At 39.4% G+C, this 19499-nt stretch overlaps 2 protein-coding genes across 4 annotated transcripts in view; both read left to right on the top strand.

The window, feature by feature from the left end:
- Positions 1-12626, top strand: part of SNX6 (sorting nexin 6) — a 29769-nt gene extending 17143 nt beyond the window's left edge. For all 3 annotated transcript variants that reach the window (XM_086614184.1, XM_086614183.1, XM_086614185.1), the window contains 5 exons: positions 184-223; positions 1405-1491; positions 2386-2545; positions 3604-3689; positions 11440-12626. In XM_086614184.1, the coding sequence (XP_086470310.1) occupies positions 184-223; positions 1405-1491; positions 2386-2545; positions 3604-3689; positions 11440-11493 (427 nt within the window). In that variant the 3' untranslated portion in view covers positions 11494-12626. The remainder of the gene's footprint in view (positions 1-183; positions 224-1404; positions 1492-2385; positions 2546-3603; positions 3690-11439) is intronic.
- A 958-nt stretch (positions 12627-13584) lies between these two features.
- Positions 13585-19299, top strand: EAPP (E2F associated phosphoprotein). The gene is made up of 6 exons (XM_086613016.1): positions 13585-13671; positions 14337-14518; positions 15863-15952; positions 16326-16449; positions 17303-17422; positions 19019-19299. The coding sequence occupies exons 1-6, from the start codon at positions 13598-13600 to the stop codon at positions 19281-19283; spliced, it is 855 nt and encodes a 284-aa protein (XP_086469142.1). The 5' UTR covers positions 13585-13597; the 3' UTR covers positions 19284-19299.
- The last annotated feature ends 200 nt before the right edge of the window (positions 19300-19499 follow it).

The following is a 19499-nucleotide window of genomic DNA, read 5'->3' as shown; positions in this document are numbered from 1 at the left end:
TTCCCAGCTGTTGGAAGTGCTACAATTTGAAACCGTTACGTTCTCTGGATTCTGTGAATTACAATTCTAAGCAGTGCCTTTACAGTCTTTATTGCCAGACACAATATTATTATATTTTGAGTTCTAGAAAGTAATTAGACTGTTCAAATTAATGTCGTAATATAAGCTGTTTCCTTTGTGCAGGTTTTTTCTGAAGGTATCAGAGTTATTTGACAAAACAAGGGTATGTACTGTGAAACCTTTTTAGATACATTCTTTGTGTACATCCTGGAAGTGTCAGGATATCTTGTGTCAGCTAGACATTAATATGTGGATGTTTTATGGATGCTTCTATATGAAGCATTTAAGCAATGTGTGGTAGGGAATGAAAAAGCATAAGGTTTCAGTTATCTGTTTTGTAAAATGATTGATCCTTAGGAGTCTTCAGTCTACTAAACATTTCTAGGCAATCTTCCTGTCTTCTCTGTAATACACCAGTAAAGCTGCTGTTCCTCTAAAATGCTTAGAGGCCTTCCATGCTTGTTCCTGGGTAACGTAGAACTTGTTATCGAAAAAAGAAATGAAGAAATGTAATCCTTAATCCAGAGAATGGTGGTCATGCAGCTTTTATCTAGAGCCAAGGTCTGTTTCTGCAATTACTTGTCTCAGAAATACTATTGCTGATGCTCCTAACCAGATTTTCAAATACTTGTCTCTTTTGCCATATTTGTTTGGCTTGGTAGAGCAGAAGATGCATGCCATGTATCAGGGAAAGTTTAGAATGAAAAATGTGTGCATTTTTTAAACACAGTTATATCTGCATAAATACTTTGCAGAAAAGGAAGTTAATGGAATTACTTACTTTTGACCTCAAATGTTGCCTTTCTGATTATTTTTTTTTTAAATTAAAATTTTAAAAATGCACTTGCAGACTCTGTGTCTAAATTCACAGAACTGTCTGTTTCCAATACAAGCAAGTAAGCTCATTGGGCTTTTGGACCATTTGATACATGCAGTCACACAACTAGTCTGCAAAGGTGCCTGAAAAATTTGTTTTCCTTCGATCTCAAAAACAACATGAAACTTCCTGTGCAACTCTTCATACTAGATGAGTTTTTGTTTCTCTGCTGTTTTCCTACTATATGGTACATATAATTGAATTAGGAAGAAAGCATCGTTTAAAATAGAAAGCTTGTTGTCACGTTACTACTTGCGCATTTGGTTATTGCTTACATTTTAATACAGAATCCTAATAGTGCTTCTCATGATGCATCTTTAAGTATTCTGTTACAAATGCATGATCTTGGTTTTTGAAAAAGAAAATCTGTCATGTAGTGTTGTATATTTTATGTTGTATTGACATCATACAAGTAAATACCCAAAGTCTGGATGTTTTTAAATTGATGCTTTTACCTGTTTCTCCAGAAAATAGAGGCCCGGGTATCTGCTGATGAAGATCTTAAACTTTCTGATCTTCTGAAATATTACCTAAGGGAATCTCAAGCTGCTAAGGTGAATTTATGGGGTTTTTTTATTCAGTGAAAGAGAGATAAGGGATCATCCTGAGAAATAACACAGTAGATAGGTTAAAATGCTGCCACCTCTAGCCTGCAATTTTTCCCTTGGCTACAAAAACTGGATATCTGTTGTATATTAGAAATAACAATGCAGTTGCTGACTGTGGGGCTGACTATTTGAAACTGTGTGATGCACTTATACTGTACAATTTGGCTTTGATAATTAAAAATGGTGGAAGAACTGTTGGTGGATTGTTGTGTTTGCAGTATGTTTGCTGCTTGTAGATTGCAAGCAATTCTACTTTTTTTTTAACATTCAAAATGGATACTCCAGATGATCTGCAAGTGCTGATACAATAACACATGGGCTAAATTTGATATTCTATACCTACAGAAAATTTCATTTTTAGTGTTGTTTGATGTAAGATGATTAAGTAACATGACAGAGTGACGAAGCATTTGACAGAAAATGTCTGTAGTTAGAAGATCACAGCAATAACTGTTGCACAGAAAATACTAATGCTGTTTTCTTGGGCCCTGTGTGTATTTCAAATACATCATCTAAATATAGTTTGTTTCTGATCTAAGAAGCTGTGAAGTTTCCCATGATTGCCCTTTCTTAGGCTTTTTGGAGTATCATCTAAGCCATCTGTTGCTCGCCTTTGTCAGACAAGATGCAGACCAAACAATAATAAATCGTGTGTCTGATCCAGTACAGACTTGCAGGATGAAGTAAAACGAGTGCAAATAGTTTAGTAAGAACTGAAATACGGCAAGAAATACTATAATTAATGTGTTTTTTTTATTACTTGGTATATACTAAAATTCTTGGGTAGATTCTTGTGAATTCTATACATCTTTTATGTTTTGGTTTGTTTTTTTTTAATAGGATCTCCTATATAGAAGATCTAGGTCACTAGTGGATTATGAAAATGCTAATAAGGCATTGGATAAAGCAAGAGCAAAAAACAAAGATGTGCTGCAAGCTGAAACTACTCAGCAAATATGCTGTCAGAAATTTGAGAAAATATCTGAATCAGCAAAACAAGGTAGTTGGATGGTCTTTGGTTCTATGGTGCTACTTGAAAATTAATATATTTTAGGATATTACTAATGAGAATAGATGTTTGTTCTGCTTCCTGAGCTGAACTATTATCTTTTAATCAGTATTAACTTATTTTAGAAAATTCAAATAATATTTTCCTTTGACTCCTCATAGCTCCATTAGGCAGAGCAAGATCTAAGTGTTATTAAATTATTTGTTAACCACTTGTTTTATATGAATAGGATGGGATACAAAATGATAATTTCTAGCAGTAAAGGAAAAGCTTGTCTTTTACACTGTTGTTGAAATTCCCCTTTTGGTTTTATGCATTGTACTGTGAAAGAAGCAGTCTGCTGCAGAGATGATGCTACATTAGAAAAGGGAAAGATCTTGAATGAGATTTCACTGAAGTTGCAGTGCTACAGTAGCTCTAGAGAAAAGGAACCTTATTTACATGTTGCCTTTTTCCTGGAAACTTAATGTCTCTTTTTTTTAGGCTAAGATTATTGTGAGTTAGTAGTCATCTGATTCATTATTTGGGTCAGATTTGTTCAAGGTTTAAACACCATGCTTTTCTGTGTTTATCGCTTAAGAGTTGTTTGACCCTATAAATCTGGCTAATGATTCCTACAAATGAGACAGTGGAAGTGAGTGATGCTGTTAGCCACAAAGGTATATCCATAAAGCATACTTGCTTCCTCTTGGTTTTCATGCTAGTTTTAGCTTAGTATCTTCCCTGGATACTTTTATATATCAGCCTTGAAAGAATAGTGCACATGGAATAAGACAATTAAATGTTTAAAAGCATCCACATTGCAGTCTTTTTTCAAAAGAACTTTGTGTCCACAAAAGGTTAGCTAGAGACGAAGAACTGCAATTATTGTTTGCTTTCATCCAACAGTGTAGCAGCATCTTTGAGCCCAGAATGTGCTGAGATTAGACTTGAGTTTTTCCCTGTTGCTTTCCCTTACCCTTTACCTCTTCTATCTTGAAGGAAAGTCTGTTAACATTTGAGGCCACGAGCAATAATACTTTTAATGAATTCATTTTTATTTTCTATAGAACTGATAGACTTTAAGACAAGAAGAGTTGCAGCATTCAGAAAAAATCTGGTGGAACTAGCAGAACTGGAATTAAAGCATGCTAAGGTAATTGTGATCCTTTTTGGCCTCCATTTTCACTGCTATATGCTTGAATAACCAAAATGGCTACATGTGTTTGTTACTGATACTTAGAATTTTAGTAATTAGAATTTAATCAATAGTTTGTAATTAATATAGGTTGCAATTGATTTTAATAATATAAAGCTATAAGAAATATTTCAATGAAAAGTATGCTCATACAGTAACCAGATGCTGCTATGAAAGTCTTTGTATAATCCTGTATCAAGACCAAAGGGATAAGTTAGAATCATGTAGAAATTAGATAACAAGTACAAGTTGACCTACCAATTGATTTATGATACTTACATAGAACTAGAAGAATGCATGTAGCTATCAAGGTTTGGGTTAATGAGAATGAAGAAGGCCAGCCTTAACGAGTTATGGGTACTTGCCAAGAAACCATGAGGTAATTACCAGAAACTGAATTTAAGCAAAATGTAATTCCGGCAGGGGGAGATCGCGACCACCGACTCATAGGCCACCTACCCATACTATACCCCAGACTCATTTCCAGATGATTCTAAATTTTATTGCGCAGAATCGGAAATAGGGGAAGAATATGCTAATGATTTTCGGGAAATAATTTGTTTATGCATGTGTAAGCTCTATATAAGAAGTTTAATTTTGGTGCAAGGTGTGCACTCTAGGAGGAGATATCCCCCGTGCACCCGGCGCCGCAATAAAGAAGTGTCTGCTTATCTACATCCCATTGGTGTTGATAAGTTTCTTATTCCGGGTTTTTGGTAACATGTTGTGTGATACACACTTCACATTCATGAAGGGCAATTTGAAGGTAAGCATCATCCAGGAAGGTGAACTTCCTTGAATAATAGGGAAGAAAAAAAAAGTATAGGTGAAATGTCTCCAAGGGACTGGTATGCTTGAGGTGTCTTTGGAAAACATCTCTTTGAAGACAATTTTGGCTTCGGTTTTATGTTTCTCTAGCTGTTTGATATTTATAGCTGCAGAGTTTGAATACCTGCCTATTTTTAAAACCTCGTCTCAGCATTTTACTGAGAGATAGGAAGTGGTTTCTCATGTTATCCAGATGTTGGGGACTTAACCTATAGGATAGACTTAACTATTAAGCATAAGCTCACGCAGGCCTGTCTGAAGTCAGATCAGTGTTACTCTGACTATGCTCTTTGAAGCTCTTTACCTTTAAGCTATTAAGTGCTAACAAAAGTCGCAGATAGTCTTTTCACTAAAATAAATTTTGCAGGAAAAGAACTTTAAGGGGCCTGTACTGTCCTTAAATTTCACAATGTATTTGATTCTTTCAATCCATATGAAATTCATGCTTTTGCTTAAATCAAGTTAGCTGCTCTGATTTCATAGGCAAGTATAGCAGTCTCTTACTTTAGCACTTCCTATAGCAGTAGGCAGCTTTCTTTCAAAAGTCAGCTCTTTAGCATTTCTTGTTCTCATTGCAAATCTGAAACTGTGTGTACTAACCAGCTTTGAATTAACTCGGAATATATTTGTTGAAAGGACTAGTTAGGAAGAGGTGTATAGTGTTGCTGAGTTAACTTGTTGATGCTTTACACTCTTTTCAGTAGCCTTGACAGTGTCATTCTTCATTCTGATGAATGTGTTGTTTGTAAAACTAGTGCGCTCTAAAAAGGATTGTTTTGGGGACTTTTTTTATTTTAGTCTTTGTAGGTGTAAGTTCAACTTGATGGGATGTTTAGCTGGTAAAGTAATCAGTAAGGTCTGGAATACTCGACTCCTTTTTCAGATGAACAGTGCTTCCTTTAATATGCTGTATCAGAAATTCAGCTATATTTCCCCTGAAGTCTTAAAACTTCTTATAGTACTTGGTACTATTCAGCCTTCCTGCTTCTCTGTGTGTAGCAGCTGCCTATATCCAGCCCTGAGTCTCCCAGAAATCCCAATGTTTGGTCATTAATGTACTGGTTATGAGTTTTACTGAAATTAGTAGTCCTAACAGTCATACTTGAAACAGTTTTTATTCATTTGCCATATCGTGCTTTAATAAGGGAATGAATCGACAGTGCTTTCATCCTGCTTCAGTCATTGACTCTTCATTATCTTTTGTAACTGACCCTTGCTGTAGTCCTCGAATGCCTTGGAGTGGAATGCTTAAAAAAGCTCTCTTTCTCCTGAAGCATCCTTGAAGAATCACTTGTATTAACTCTCTATGCAAGTCAAAATCTTGTAGTAATGTTCTCTTGAATTTTGACAGCTAATAACTGTAAAAGGCAGGGGGGAAATGCTTAATTTCTGTAGCTTTCAGCTTACTTGGTGTGTGCTTCTTAGTGTCCTCAGTTTACTTGAAGATTGTGAATTTTTTTTCAGCTGTTCTTCCTTTGTCACCACAGCTTGCATTTAAGATGTAGTTCTTCAGATAGTCTGTTTCAGTCTGTGATTTGCCTTGCCTTAGTAAATTTACTGACAAGGAGTATATAAGGCTATTGTAGAAGCTTTGAACTGTAGTCCTGTTTTTGAAGGTGAACTTTTTTTTTACTGACCTTTTGCACCTACTTTATCATGGACCACTGTAAGAGTCACTAGACAGTTTTGAATACTTAAAGCTTTGCAATACAATAAGTCATTTTGACTAAGGGGGACAGTTCTGGAAATGTTAACAAATGTTGTGACTTGTTGAATGAAAGGATATTTTGTTTCTCACTAGATTTGAAAGTTCTGTGTTTTTCAAAGCCTGTGTTTGGTATTTATTCAAAACAAGCTACTGCAGATGAATTGGTTTGCTTGCTGTGCTTCTATTTCTGCAGATTCTCAGTAAGATTATTATAGCATTTACAAGTGCAATAGATGATATAATGGGAAATTTTCTTATTAATGCTATAACCAGCGTATTTGAGGATAGTCTTACAGATAGATTTTAGTCTGTACAGAGTATTGAAGGATGAAATAGTTTGGTGGAGACCTTCTGATGTAGTTCATAAAAGAAAGAAAGAAGATATGAAAAGACTTGGGGTTTTTTTGAGATAGCATTGTGCCCTGATGTGTGAAGAACAATGTTAGGGGAATATGAAGGTTTCTCCTTGTCCCAGAGGGGACATTTTTATACTTGTTGCAACGCAAATCATGAACAAGGGAGGCTAAGTAGCCCTGGGTTTGGCTGGGCTAAGCTGGGGTGTTTGTAGATCCTAAATTCCTCTTGGCAGTAGCGCCAAAAGAGGGCTGATAGTAGCAAAAAGAAAGCTACTTTTTCATCTAGGCAATAAATTAATGAAGTCAGATCGAAAGTCTCCTGCTTTAAGGTTCTGGACAAAATACTTTGCCTGATGCTGTGGCAGTCCCTGTCTTCAGGCTTTTGCAGCTACTGCAGGCAGGTGAAGTTTTAGCACCCCTAAATGGTAAATTACTTGGCTTGTCCATGGCATGTGGAGCATGGCACTCCCAAACTTTGCAACATGACCTGTTACTCAGGTCTAAGTGCTCTTTCCAGGAAAAAAGCTAACTGAGGAGCAGGTACTGGAGACAACAGATTACACTGCTGCAGGCTTTTGCTACAAGTTGTCTTCTTTGGTTTTGTGGTTTGTTTTTTTTTTCTGGAACAAGTACCTCCAGACTAGATGCCATGCAGATGCGTCTGTCTCTGAATCGTTCTAGCCATATGTCTTCTGGACTTGGAGTTACCTGGCACAGAAAGCATGGAGGTGAAATCTGATGCAGCAGTGGGTGCTGGAACTTACCTGAGAGGCTATCTTTGGGAGGAATTCAGCCACAGGGAAGGCTGCTGCATGACTTACTGTTAAAAGTTTTGCTCTCTGTGGCAAGAAAACCACAAATCCTAAACCACGGAGATCACTGCACTGAAGAAGTCAGAATGACCAAAGTATCAAGAGAAGGTTCTGAGAGACAGCTTGCATTTCCTGAGCTGTATCTGACTGTGTGGCTTTAGAAGACTGGAGGGTAATAGAGAAATAGAGCTTTCAGTAATTCAACGACACTGTATATACAAATACTAGGTGCATCCTCTATACCAGTTATGTTTATACTACTTCCTTATAAAATACTTGCTTTAATCTGCCTGTATCCTTTTATCCTTTCCTGTTTGCAGCTGAAGACTTTTGAAAAACGTAAAAATCAGACTGTTGGTTCAGTTTGCTTTAAGTTGATGCAAGTGCAGACTACTGCCAGGGAGGATAACGATGCATGACTCTGTTCCGTTGCTTTATGTTGGCACTATTATGTGTGCAGCTGCATAGTACGATGGAGCTAAAAGTTGCTCTAGGTTTTTCTAAGTTTTACTTTCAGCCTTGTTTTCACAGCATCCCTTGTGTAAAAACACACAGTTTTGGCTGGGAGGGGCTGTGAATAAGAGAGCGCTGCTTTCTTATCAGCAGCGTGTACCCTAGATTTACTTAAAATAGCTGCCAAACTGCAGGTTTAGATTCTGCTTGGTCCCTGATCTATACTAAATGGATCAATGTTTCTTTTTCTATGGTCAGTCTGTCTGACTATCCCTCTAGGTAGTGTTTAGCTTCTGTTTTCCTAGCTTTGTTTTCTTCATGACTTCATGCAGCTGCAGCTAATGTAAGACCCTTAAGTGTTTGGGCATTTAGTGCACAAGCTGCATTTAAACCTACTCAGTATTTTAAACAGTTGGATTTTGAGGTGTTCCTGTGTTGGACTTCATGTTCAAGAAGGGAGGTCTGATAGTTGGTGAAACTGCTAACATTATAATCATATGCTTCAAAGCATGTATAGCTTTGGCTATACTTCTAGAGTCTTTTGATAAATGAATTGTAGCTGAGTAAGATAGCCACTTCCTTCAAATAAAAAAAAAAATCCAAACATCTCTTTCCACACATACTAATATATATGCTCTTGCCGCTATGAGTTTTTGCGGAAAAAGAATTTATTGCATTGCTAGCAACAGATGTCTGTTTGGAACTGACAGAAGAAGGGAATAAGGAAAATCCAGTGCTAAGGGATTTGGTTAAATGCTTTGTCAGTGATTTTTTTCTTTCCTGAAAAGGATGTTTCTGTCACTGTGGTTTTGCCAACAGCTGTAATATCTAGAGCTTAGGAATCTGAGTTGGCAAGAAACACTTTTCTGAATCTCATTTTATAGGAGTGGTTGGACTAGATGACCTTTAAAGGACCTTTCCAACCCAAACTATTCTATAATTCTATGACTTTCTCGAGCTATGCTGATGTAGATCAAGTATGTCAGATGTTGCAGCCGGAAAGAAAAATGGCTCACAGCCTTGATTGTCCTTGATTTGTTGTAATTTAAATAAGGTGGTTCTCCTAAACTTTGAAAATTTAATCTAATGAAAATGAATGATTGCCTATTTGGAAAATTTCAGTAGACTGGCTGGCTGAGTCTGGAAATGACTGATGTACAAAGGCCATCTTGGTACCTTCTTTTCTTTAGAGTGCTACATAGTGGCCTGTGAATTGCAAATATACTTCATTCTGCTGATGGGATGTAAAGAGATGGCCAAAAGATCACTGTCACACTTTTGTTGTAGGTAACATGCATGCAGTCCACAATTATGCTTCAGACTGAAGTATTCCTTTTCATTCATTACGTCATTGTGGCCAATAATCAGCTGTTCAAACAGAGACCTTAGATTTACGAATCCTGTACACTATGAAGATGGGCCACCAAGTCCCCATGCACCTCACGTATATTGAATTTGTTCCTATCACAGAATTACAGGCCTCAGGCTTGTGACTGTCCTCTGCCAGTGTAAGCATAAAAGGACAAAAAGCTGTTGAAGCCATAACTGAAATTGCTGTCCTTTGGAGAAGACCGAAAAGGATCCAGTAGTCACAACTGGGAATCTTTTATGTGAAAGCCTTGAATTTAGTTAATTCCTTAGTCTGGATTATTAGAACCTTAATGGGGGATAGACTTATGAATGAATCATAGAATGGTTTGGGTTGGAAGGGACCTCAAAGATCATCTAGTTCCAACCGCCTTACCATGGGCAGGGACACCCTCCACTGCACCAGGTTGCCCAAAGCCTCATCCAACCTTGCCTTGAAAACTTCCAGGGATGGGGCATCCACAACCTCTCTTGGCAACCTGTTCCAGTGCCTCACCACCCTCAGAGCGAAAAATTTCTTCCTTAGATCTAATCTAAATCTGCCCTCTTTCAGTTTAAAGCCATTGCCCCTTGTCCTGTCACTACATGCCCTTGTAAATAGTCCCTCTCCAGCTTTCCTGTAGGCCCCCTTCAGGTACTGGAAGGCTGCAATAAGATCACCCGGGAGCCTTCTCTTCTCCAGGCTGAACAGTCCCAACTCTCTCAGCCTGTCTTCATAGCAGAAGTGTTCCAGCTCTCAGATCATCTTCCTGGCCCTCCTCTGGACTTGCTCCAGCAGCTCCATGTCCTTCTTGTTTTGGGGACTTCAGAGCTGAATGCAGTATTCCAGGTGGGATCTCTTATGATTTCTTACCTTTTTGGACTGAGGCACAAGTGTCCTTCTGCCTGTCTACCACAGGTCACTTGGAATGCTTTCAACTGAAAAATTAAGAATTACAAATTGTTTAGTATTTGTGTGGACTATTCATCAAGGACATGCAACTCACAGCTGTTGATACTGGTTAATTACATGCTTTTGTTTGTTTGAAGTTTTCTTTACAGGTTTCTTTTTGGATCAAAAAATTTTTTAGAAGGAAGCAGTTTCTCCCGTGTTTATAACTGGGCATTCAGACTGTTTTGTACTTGCATTTTACCTGAACCTGATAGGAATTACTCTTTAACACTGTGAACAACGTAGTAGTGTTTCTTACACAGAGATTTCAGATTTGAGAACAAATCTAATACAGCTATTTAGTAGTGCATAGCCAGGAGTTTAAAGTGATGTAAGCATAAATGAATGCACAAAACAATGTGAATACTGTGAATACCAGAGTTGTTTTTTTTGTTGTTGTTTTGTTTTGTGTTTTTTTTTTTTTCTGGAAAGTACATCCTGGCTTACTTGTCGATCAGATTTGCTCAATTCACAAGGGTATCCTTTTAAGTGTCAGTTCTGTAAATTCATTCAGAAATCTGAAAGTCAACCTATATGGTTTTATGGTAGAGTCAGAATGCTTTAAATAGGATTAAAAACTGACCTGAGGTGTTTGAAAAGAAGGGCAAAACTTGGCCTTAGAGATAAAGCTTAGTTAATGTTCTGATTATCACTTCTGTAGCCGGCTCTAATGGCTAAACTCAACTTTGATGGCTAAATCACCTGGCTAAGTGTGTAAATCAGTCTGTCTTTCAAACGAGGCCCGCCATTGAACAGAGCCAGCAGCTTGGATGGCTGCTATAGGGAGGAGATACTGAGTGCTGTGCATTGGTTAACCCTTGATGAATTCGGTATTCAGTATAATATATGAATGCTTCTGCTTTGGGAATAATATTGCAGTGATAGGGTAATGACAATACTCTGTAAAAAATGAAAACTTTGTAACTTTGAACTTCATTGCTAAGAGAGGGCTCTGCAGTGGGTGGTTTTTGCGGCCAGACTAGGTCTTCAGTAAGAAACTTGCGAAGAAACATGGAAAGGGTACTAAATGCTTATTTTTGAATCTCAAGTTGGCTCTGTTTAGTTCCAAGACACAATGCTCCTACATTCAAAAAACTCTTTAAGATGAAAGTTACTTACATAATATTTTTACATAAGCTTAATAACTGTCTGTTCTCCTTCAGTGGTGTCATTGCTGTTTAAAACGCATCTTTCTGTCACAAGCGTAAAAGAAAGTCAGGAAATGTGGTCATATTTTTCTTTATTTTTACAGGGTAACTTACAGCTGCTGCAGAGCTGCCTGGCAGTGTTAAATGGCGACACATAAGCTACGCTCCGTCCTCCCACTAACAAGGGCTGCCCTCCTCTGGATTTTGTTTTCATGACTTTAAATAGGCATTTACAGTTCCCTGGAGAAAACAGTTGACAAAGCGGGCATAAGCAAGCTCCTTCTTTCAAAAGAAATAAAACAAACACCTGAAAGTAGCTCCAGACTATATGAAGCAACAACATACTTGTTATACATACATATTCATGTTTATTTAATCATTATATGCTTTCATTGTTCAGAAACCAAATGCTCTGTTTTTGTGAAAATAGCCAATATAATTATGTTCATGTTATGAATACTATGATACGGCTGCTGATCTTATTTACCTTTGTAAGTAATTTCTGAAGTTCACCATTTGAAGCACATTGTTCAAATGGCCTGAATATTACCATTAGATATTTGAATATTGTTACTATAATGGCATTGTATACACTGTCGTAGTCTTTTTTTTTTTCCATGTACTGATATCAGGAAACTTAATCTTTTTTTCAATTGTGAACATTTCTTAGAAATTTTGGAGAACTTTGTGTAACCTTTATAACTATGATTTAAAAAGAAAAGCAAATGCATTAGGATATTTGCCTTAACTTGTAGACTAATCCAATTATTGTAAAATAAACCATGAAATTGATGATTTTTCTAAAATTATGCAGACATTGTATCATCTGTAAGCTTAATATTTTCTAGTAAATCAGATTAATTTAATTAGCTTTTTCTCTATTCATCCTGTAAAGCCATTGAGTAAGTATTCGATTGGTCTGACACTAAATACTTGCCCAGTAGTTTTTCACTTGCGTTCTCAGGTTTACCTGTTTGCCTGTCCGTTTGTCTGTGACTTTCCTATCCAGTGTATTTAAATTGCTTTGAGCTTGGTTGCTGACTCTGCAATTTCTCTGGCAGAAATGCTTTTCAGAGAACTTCTCGTGTTTCTTTCCGGAAAGGGGAAATGAAGTAGTGGAAGGGAGTTCAGAAAGTGCATAAAATATCAGTGAAAAGTAGTACTGCCCCACTTTGACACAGATAAGCAGCTCTGCTTCAGAATATAGAAAGTAAAGGTATACCAAATAAAGGAATGCCCGAAAAGGATCTCATTCTGCTAACTGGGCTTAGAGCTATGAATCCAGTTTTATTTGTTGTATTGCTTTGTCTCTCTCACTTGAACCATGAAACTTTCCCAAGAGGTGCTGTTCTGTTCTGTGATTCCGGGATGTCATAAAATTGGGCTTTACTTGGTGAATTGCTCTTCCCAGGGGGATTGCTGCTTCATGTGGGTTTGTAGACCTTCAACGGAGCGACGGAATTTTGGGTGAATGGCATGTTTGGAGGTGCAGATCCATGTAAGTCGATGTCCCTGGGATTACAGACTCCCTGTACTGCCGCACAGAGGCGCACGGTTCGTTTTGTTGTGGTTGTTTTTGGTTGTTTTTTTTTTTTCCCCTCAAATAGGGTGAATTGCACAGCGTACTATACTTACCCCGCTGTCTTGCACATCAGGATATTTCGGAGGCAGAGGAATTTCTTAGCTGACCACGCTGTTCGCATTGTGCGTTGGGTTGCACACGCGTAGCCTCAGGCTTTGACTACCAGTGCCCAGTGGCTATTAGCAACTCGTGTATATATAGTGTTTTCCAGCAATGGCTACTGCAGGAATACTGTGCTGCTCATCTTCCAGATATAGCAGGTATAATTCCTAAGGAACTCATTATAAATAAACTGTAAGGGACAAAGGCTACAATGTATATACAGTTAAAAAAATTGTAAATATTTTAAGTAGGATGTGGGAACGGTTTTTAGATTAGTCCTCGTTGTTCGGTGTTACTGGCTCATTAAATTTTTTTCAAGCCTCTTGGTATTGGGTGTGTCTCTTAAGGCTCTGACCCTCGGCTGCATCACTGTGACGAAAAATCCTTGGAGCGTGACCCGAGGACTTGCAACTCGAAGGGCAAAAGGAATCGCCCCGCCAGGCCGGGCGGCCGCCGCCGGCACCAGACGAGGGGGAGCGCCCGGCGCGGGGCGGGGAAGGGCGGGGCGGGACGGGCTCGGCCGCCGGAAGCCGGCGGGGCGCCCGGAAGTGGCGGCGGGCGGGGAGCCGGGTGCCGCCATGAGCTGCCTGCGGGAGGAGGACGACCCGTACGTGGTGGAGGAGCCCAGCGACGAGGAGCGAGCGCTCAGCAGGTGCCGGAGAGCCCCCGCCGCGGGCGGGCCCGGGGCGGCCTGTCGCTGCCTTGCCTGAGGCGGGCGGGCCGGGGGAGTTCGTCCCGGCGGCAGCGGGCCGCCGCTTCCCTCTGCTCCCCGCTCTCGCCTGGCGCCTCCTGGCCGGAGTCCGGAGAGGCGCCGCGGGGCCCGGGGGAAGGGCGGGCCCCGGTGCGGAGCTCCGCGAGGCGCTGAGGCCGGCGGTGCCTGCGGGGCGGGGGGGGCGGGGCTCGGCTCCCTCACGGCCCGGGCGCTGGGCGAGGCCGCGGGCTGCCGCCCGGGGCGTTGCAGGAGTCTGGCCTCGCCGCGGTTGCGGCGATTTTCTGCCTTGGAAGCGGCGTGTTTACATTTATAACCCTGCAAACGCCAGTGTGTAAATAAGACCCCTGCCCCTGCGCGGAGCCTCGCTGACCAGAGCGGCAGAGGCGTCGCGGCAGGCCGCAGCCAGTCAGCTGAAGCTCCTTTGCATTAAAACCAGAGTTTTAATACTAAGAAGCTAATAAAACGTTTTAATAAAAACATTTCCCATAAACACATGAGTAAGTGCTTCCCCGTGCACTCACACTATTCACATGCTCGTTCTCTAAGGGCCTAGGTCAATGTTTTGAGCTGGTTGTAATAGGTGTGTAATGCTTAAACATTTGTAGCTCAGAAGATGAGGTGGATGTGCTCTTACACGGCACTCCTGACCAGAAGCGGAAACTGATACGGGAGTGTCTGACTGGGGAGAGCGAGTCTTCCAGTGACGATGAGTTCCAAAAGGAGATGGAAGCGGAACTGAACACCACCATGAGGACTATGGAAGGCAAATGGAAATCACCAGAAACGGGTAAATCACACTTAACATCTGCTTGCATGTGAAAGCGTGAGTTAAGAGTGTGAATTAAGGGGTGTCCAGTTAAAGTGTGAAGTTGATGTGGTGGTTTTGTGGCTAGAGGTGTGTGTAGTGACAGTCGAGTGCCATTTGAAGCCTACAGAAAATCCTAAAACGGCCAATTGCTTTTGGAGAAATGGTCACCAGGTGCCACTTGAGTGGATGCCTCTGTTTCATCTTTTCTAAGACTTTGATTTTGGTGTTTCTGAACTTCTGATTTCCTGCTTTAATGTGACTTCTTTTTGTTGGATCATTCCCCTTTTTTCCATTATCTCTATAATTTCTGGTTGAAGTTGTTCTTTCACATGTATTTAGAAGTCCCTTGAGCCGGTTGCAGTCTCTTTATCTACTGACTCTGGATGCTGTCAGCATCTGGAGACCTTTCTTGAAGAAAGGAGTAGCATATGGTAGATTGAGATCCCCAGTCAGTTGGAGGAAAAAGTCAGGAAAAATACTAATCTCTTCCTCCCTTATCTGTTTACAGTTACATGTTACATCACATAGTAAAACTGTACTAAAGATATATAGTCTTCTGCTGTCTCTCTGCTATGGGTGCAAGAGATGGATTGCTTTGGCGTTTGAAGAGGATGTGTTGTTTTTACCTATTGCAGGACACCTAGTAAAGTGTTCTTAATTTCCTGGAGAATCAACATAGTCTTCCCTTTAATGTAGGGATTTGACTCTGCATTCAGCAGGATTAGTAGTTTTACCTGTGTTAGTGGGCAAATCTGATCTGTAGGTTTTATGCAATTAGGAAGATGTAGCAGTAGTTGTATCACCACATCCATCCAGCACAGAATAAAGGTTTTGGTGCAGACTGGCTGTGACAGATGTGCTTGGCAATTCATCTAGGTCTTTTTTGAACTTCTGTGGCCCTGAAATTTTGGGGGATTTTTTTTAGTGAATTTTATTGTAATCAAAGTTTGTGAAACAATGTGCCACACCTGTATGAGTGTCTAAGGTCATGTGCATTATACAGGGCAGAGACAGGCATATTTGATGTGGTGTCCTCTATGCCTAACGGGAGCGTACCTTGGGAGAAACTTTCCTTTGAACTGAGGTTCATCTCAGAGGGAGTGAGCCGCTTTGCTCTGAGAGAGCAACTGTAAATGAGATAACATAAACGATGTGGATGGTCAGGATGTGGCAGTAAGTTGAGAGAGCTGTTACTTAACACACCCAGATAAAGCAGAGCACTTCTGGATAGAGTAAGTTGAAAACGAAGGTTTGTTTTGGGCTGCATACTCGCTGTCCCTTTGGTAGGGTGTTCTTACCGCTTCTCTCCCTAATTTCACACAGATACTTCTTCAAGTACTGGACCTGCCACCACTTCAAAATACTATGATGACATTTACTTCGATTCTGATTCAGAGGATGAAGATAAAATGGGTAAATGGCTGAGGAGAGGAGAGAGGAGGACATCTTTACAGTAGCCCTCTCTTTCTCAGATCCTATAGAATCCTCTTGGGAGGGGGAGGGGTCAAGAGGCTGTTCCTGAAGGCAGCCTTTTGTGGGGGAATTACCAGCCTGTATCATCTCAGTGTAGTTCCTGCAAGTTTATGAAGTATCCCACTGTAGGTAAGGTGCATTAATGCTTCAGGGTGGTGTGTTTGGGGGAGAAATGAGCTAGACCTTTATGTTTTAGTTTAGATGTATTGCGAGTATGGAAAAGGAAAACTGAAAAACTGATATTTTGATTATTTAAGTAGAGAATCATCATATGTGTGGTGGATGTAACATGTGCTTGCATAAATCTTTCCAGTTACACAGGATGTCCGGAAAAGGAGAAAACAACAGCAACGTCGGATTCTTTCCAATGATGAGCTGTTATATGACCCAGAAGAAGACAGCAGAGATCAAGCATGGGTAGACTCACAGAGGAGGGGGTAAGAAACCATAAATATTTGAATTGTAGAATACTTAACATAAACTGAAAAATTTAAATGAAAATTGTGAATATAGAGAAAAAGCCTATGCTGTCAAGTCCATGCAGTGAAAATATTTTTTATTTAGAATTTACAACATATGAAACTTAAAAGCCTGTAAAATTTTTATGTGTATGTAATGGAAGTTGGGTCTTCAAAATTACACTATTCTAAAACTTGCAGTTTTTTAAAATCAAGACTTCTTAGTTCTTTAAGGCAGTTTTGTCTGTAGGTCTCATCTGAATAACCATGCTGTGAATGAAGAGGTTGCGAGATACTTTGCTAAATTAATATCTGTTCCTGCTAAATATTGTATTTCTAGTTTTGGAAAACTTTGAATTTAGCAAGCCACAGAATGTTCAGATAAAATAGGAACAGCACAAAGCTGCTTTACTGAGGGTTTTTTGAAGGTCTAAGTAGAAAAACAGTTGTTGCAGCGGAAGTAAAATTCTCCATGTAAATCTATTGAAAAGGATAATGTTAATGTATGTTGCCTGCAGAGATTGCACTTGAGATACCTGCCTCATCAGAGGGAAAGGTTTTTTGGCACAAATTCTCATGCCGAATGTATTTTTCTCACCAAATTAAAATTTACTGTACAAAGTAAATTAAAAGATACTGGTATGTGGTTTTCCCCCCAGTTTATTTATTTATGTGCTTTGAGTTACTGAAAAAAAAGATGTCCAGAAGGACCCAAATATTAATTGGTATGTTTTAGTATAAAAGAGGCTTGACAGTTGAATTGATAAGCCTGACAGCAAGGGTGCGTAATTTCACTTTTTTGTCTCTCCTTCCTCCTTTCTTGCCTCGGTAGGTACCGTAATCAAAGAAGAGTGCCGCAGCAGCAGCAGCCAAAACCTTCAGCTGTTCCAAACAGCGATGCTGTTTTGAATTGCCCTGCTTGCATGACAACGTTATGCCTGGACTGCCAGAGGTAATTAGTGATCAATAGGGGTCTTTTTGAAATGTCTTTTTTTTTGTCAGTACTATTTTTAGCGTATTAAATTTGATCAGTCAATTTTATCAGTTCTGTCTTGCAAGGTGACGCTACTGAAGAGAAGGCAGGTATATGTGAATCAGATTTAGGGGTGAACGCTAGTTTGTGAGAATGATGGTCACCTTAACCTGCAACATGGAGATGAAGAAGAAAAGGGTAGAACTTTAGCATAGTAGAGAAGGTAAACTGTTTTTAAAAGATAATAATTCATGGAGAGTAAACAGGCAGTTCAGGCTGGTTGGTTTGTTTTTTTTTTTTGTTGTTGTTGTTTTTGTTTGTTTTTTTTTTTTTTAAATATGTTGGCTTGATGTTTAGAGGCATAAAATTATTCCAGGTTATTTTTGTGTAAAAGTGCCTTGTAAAAGGGGAGGATTAAGCAAAATCAAGACAGTGTATTCTTACTTGGTTTGAGTCTTAGCAGTTGTGGTTTTGAGTATAGTTATATTTAAAAGTGCCTGGAAAGCGTTTAGGTGAGAATTCATAGTGTGTTTTGCAGCTTTCCAGCATCTGACTGCACTGCAAACCGAGTTAGTACTGCTAACTCCTGCTAAGGACAGCACTCTTGAACTGGGAGTAAAGGAGAGAGAAATATTGTGAAATGAGCAGTAAACTACTTCTCATTTATTTGAGTATTTTTGGATGAAATTCCACAGCAGCCTAAAATCATCTAAGTACTGAGTGCTGTTTCTCACTCTCCTCCCTTTGCTGGCTCTAGTACCCCTTGACCCTGTTCTATAGTGCAGTATTTCAGTTTGCTAAGCTGACAGAACACTGTTCATTTTTATTGTTGGACTGGTCTTTTGTGGGTTTAATTAACTGAAATAGCTCAGCACAGTGGTATACAAGCAGTAAAGCCAGCAGAAGGGGAGACAGGACTTGCGTTGGTTTAGGCTGCTGTAAAGCTGCAGCCTGAGGGACATTGTGTTGAATTGAATTGAATTGAATTGAACTGCAGCCCCGAATTTTGCTGCATACTCCAGGTATACAGTTGTTACACTCATGACAGCTGAAAATACATTTTATATTTTATTACAGACATGCTTTTTCCAGTTTTACCTGTCAGTGTTTGTTATTTATAAATAAGGAATTTCAGGCTTGCAAGACATTTTAGGATATAAATGCCAGTAGTTGAGTCATTTGCACTCGCAATTTCATGATCTTTCGCCTATCATTAGCTATACGTACCAATGCCTAATTCTGTAGTACCAATACCATCGTACTCCTCCCGGGTGTTTATTTCAGCAAGAACCAGTGTGTTTTTAAAAACACCTTAAAAAAAGACAGATGGCTACAATTCCTTTTTATTATTATTATTTTTGTAGTTGTGACTTTTGTTCTGTTTATAAAACTTCACATTTATTTCAATTTATTTCACATTATTCCAATCCCTAACATTGTGTGATTCTGTGATTTGGCTTTCAGCCCTTTGGCATGGTGCTTCCTACCTATAATCCCGTTTCCAGTGACGGTAACAGGTTTCTTGCAAGTGGTTTTACCAATGGTGTGATTTGCGTTTTCTCCCCTTCTTCATAGGCATGAATCTTACAAAACACAGTATAGAGCAATGTTTGTGATGAACTGCGTTGTTAACAAAGAGGAAATTCTGAAATACAGAAAGAAGATAAAGAAAAGAAGTAAGAAAATGAAGCACAGCAAAGATTGTACCTCCATACAATCAAATGAAGAAGAGGAGGAAGTGTATCATCCAGTATTATGTACTGAATGCTCAACTGAAGTGGCAGTAGTGGATAAAGATGAAGTTTTTCACTTCTTCAATGTTCTAGCCAGCCACTCCTAATGTGCAAAAGCGGGGGGGGGGAATCCTGCACTGTTCTAAGACTGTGTGAAGTATCAGAAATGCAGACATGTTCGCCTTTTCTAAATACGGTCTCTTAAATGTACATTTCTGTCAGGGAACTTTGTAAAGCTTGGAATGCAGTTAACTCCCTGCATTTGGGAGCAGTATTCTTTCATGCTGTCAGGTGGTTGCAGCTTGGAGGATTTAAATTTTTGT

Source organism: Tauraco erythrolophus, chromosome 6, assembly GCF_009769465.1.
Source record: "Tauraco erythrolophus isolate bTauEry1 chromosome 6, bTauEry1.pri, whole genome shotgun sequence".
Classification (NCBI taxonomy): Eukaryota; Metazoa; Chordata; class Aves; order Musophagiformes; family Musophagidae; genus Tauraco; species Tauraco erythrolophus.
Note: the sequence above shows the minus strand (reverse complement) of the source record. Positions and strands in the feature narration are given on the sequence as shown.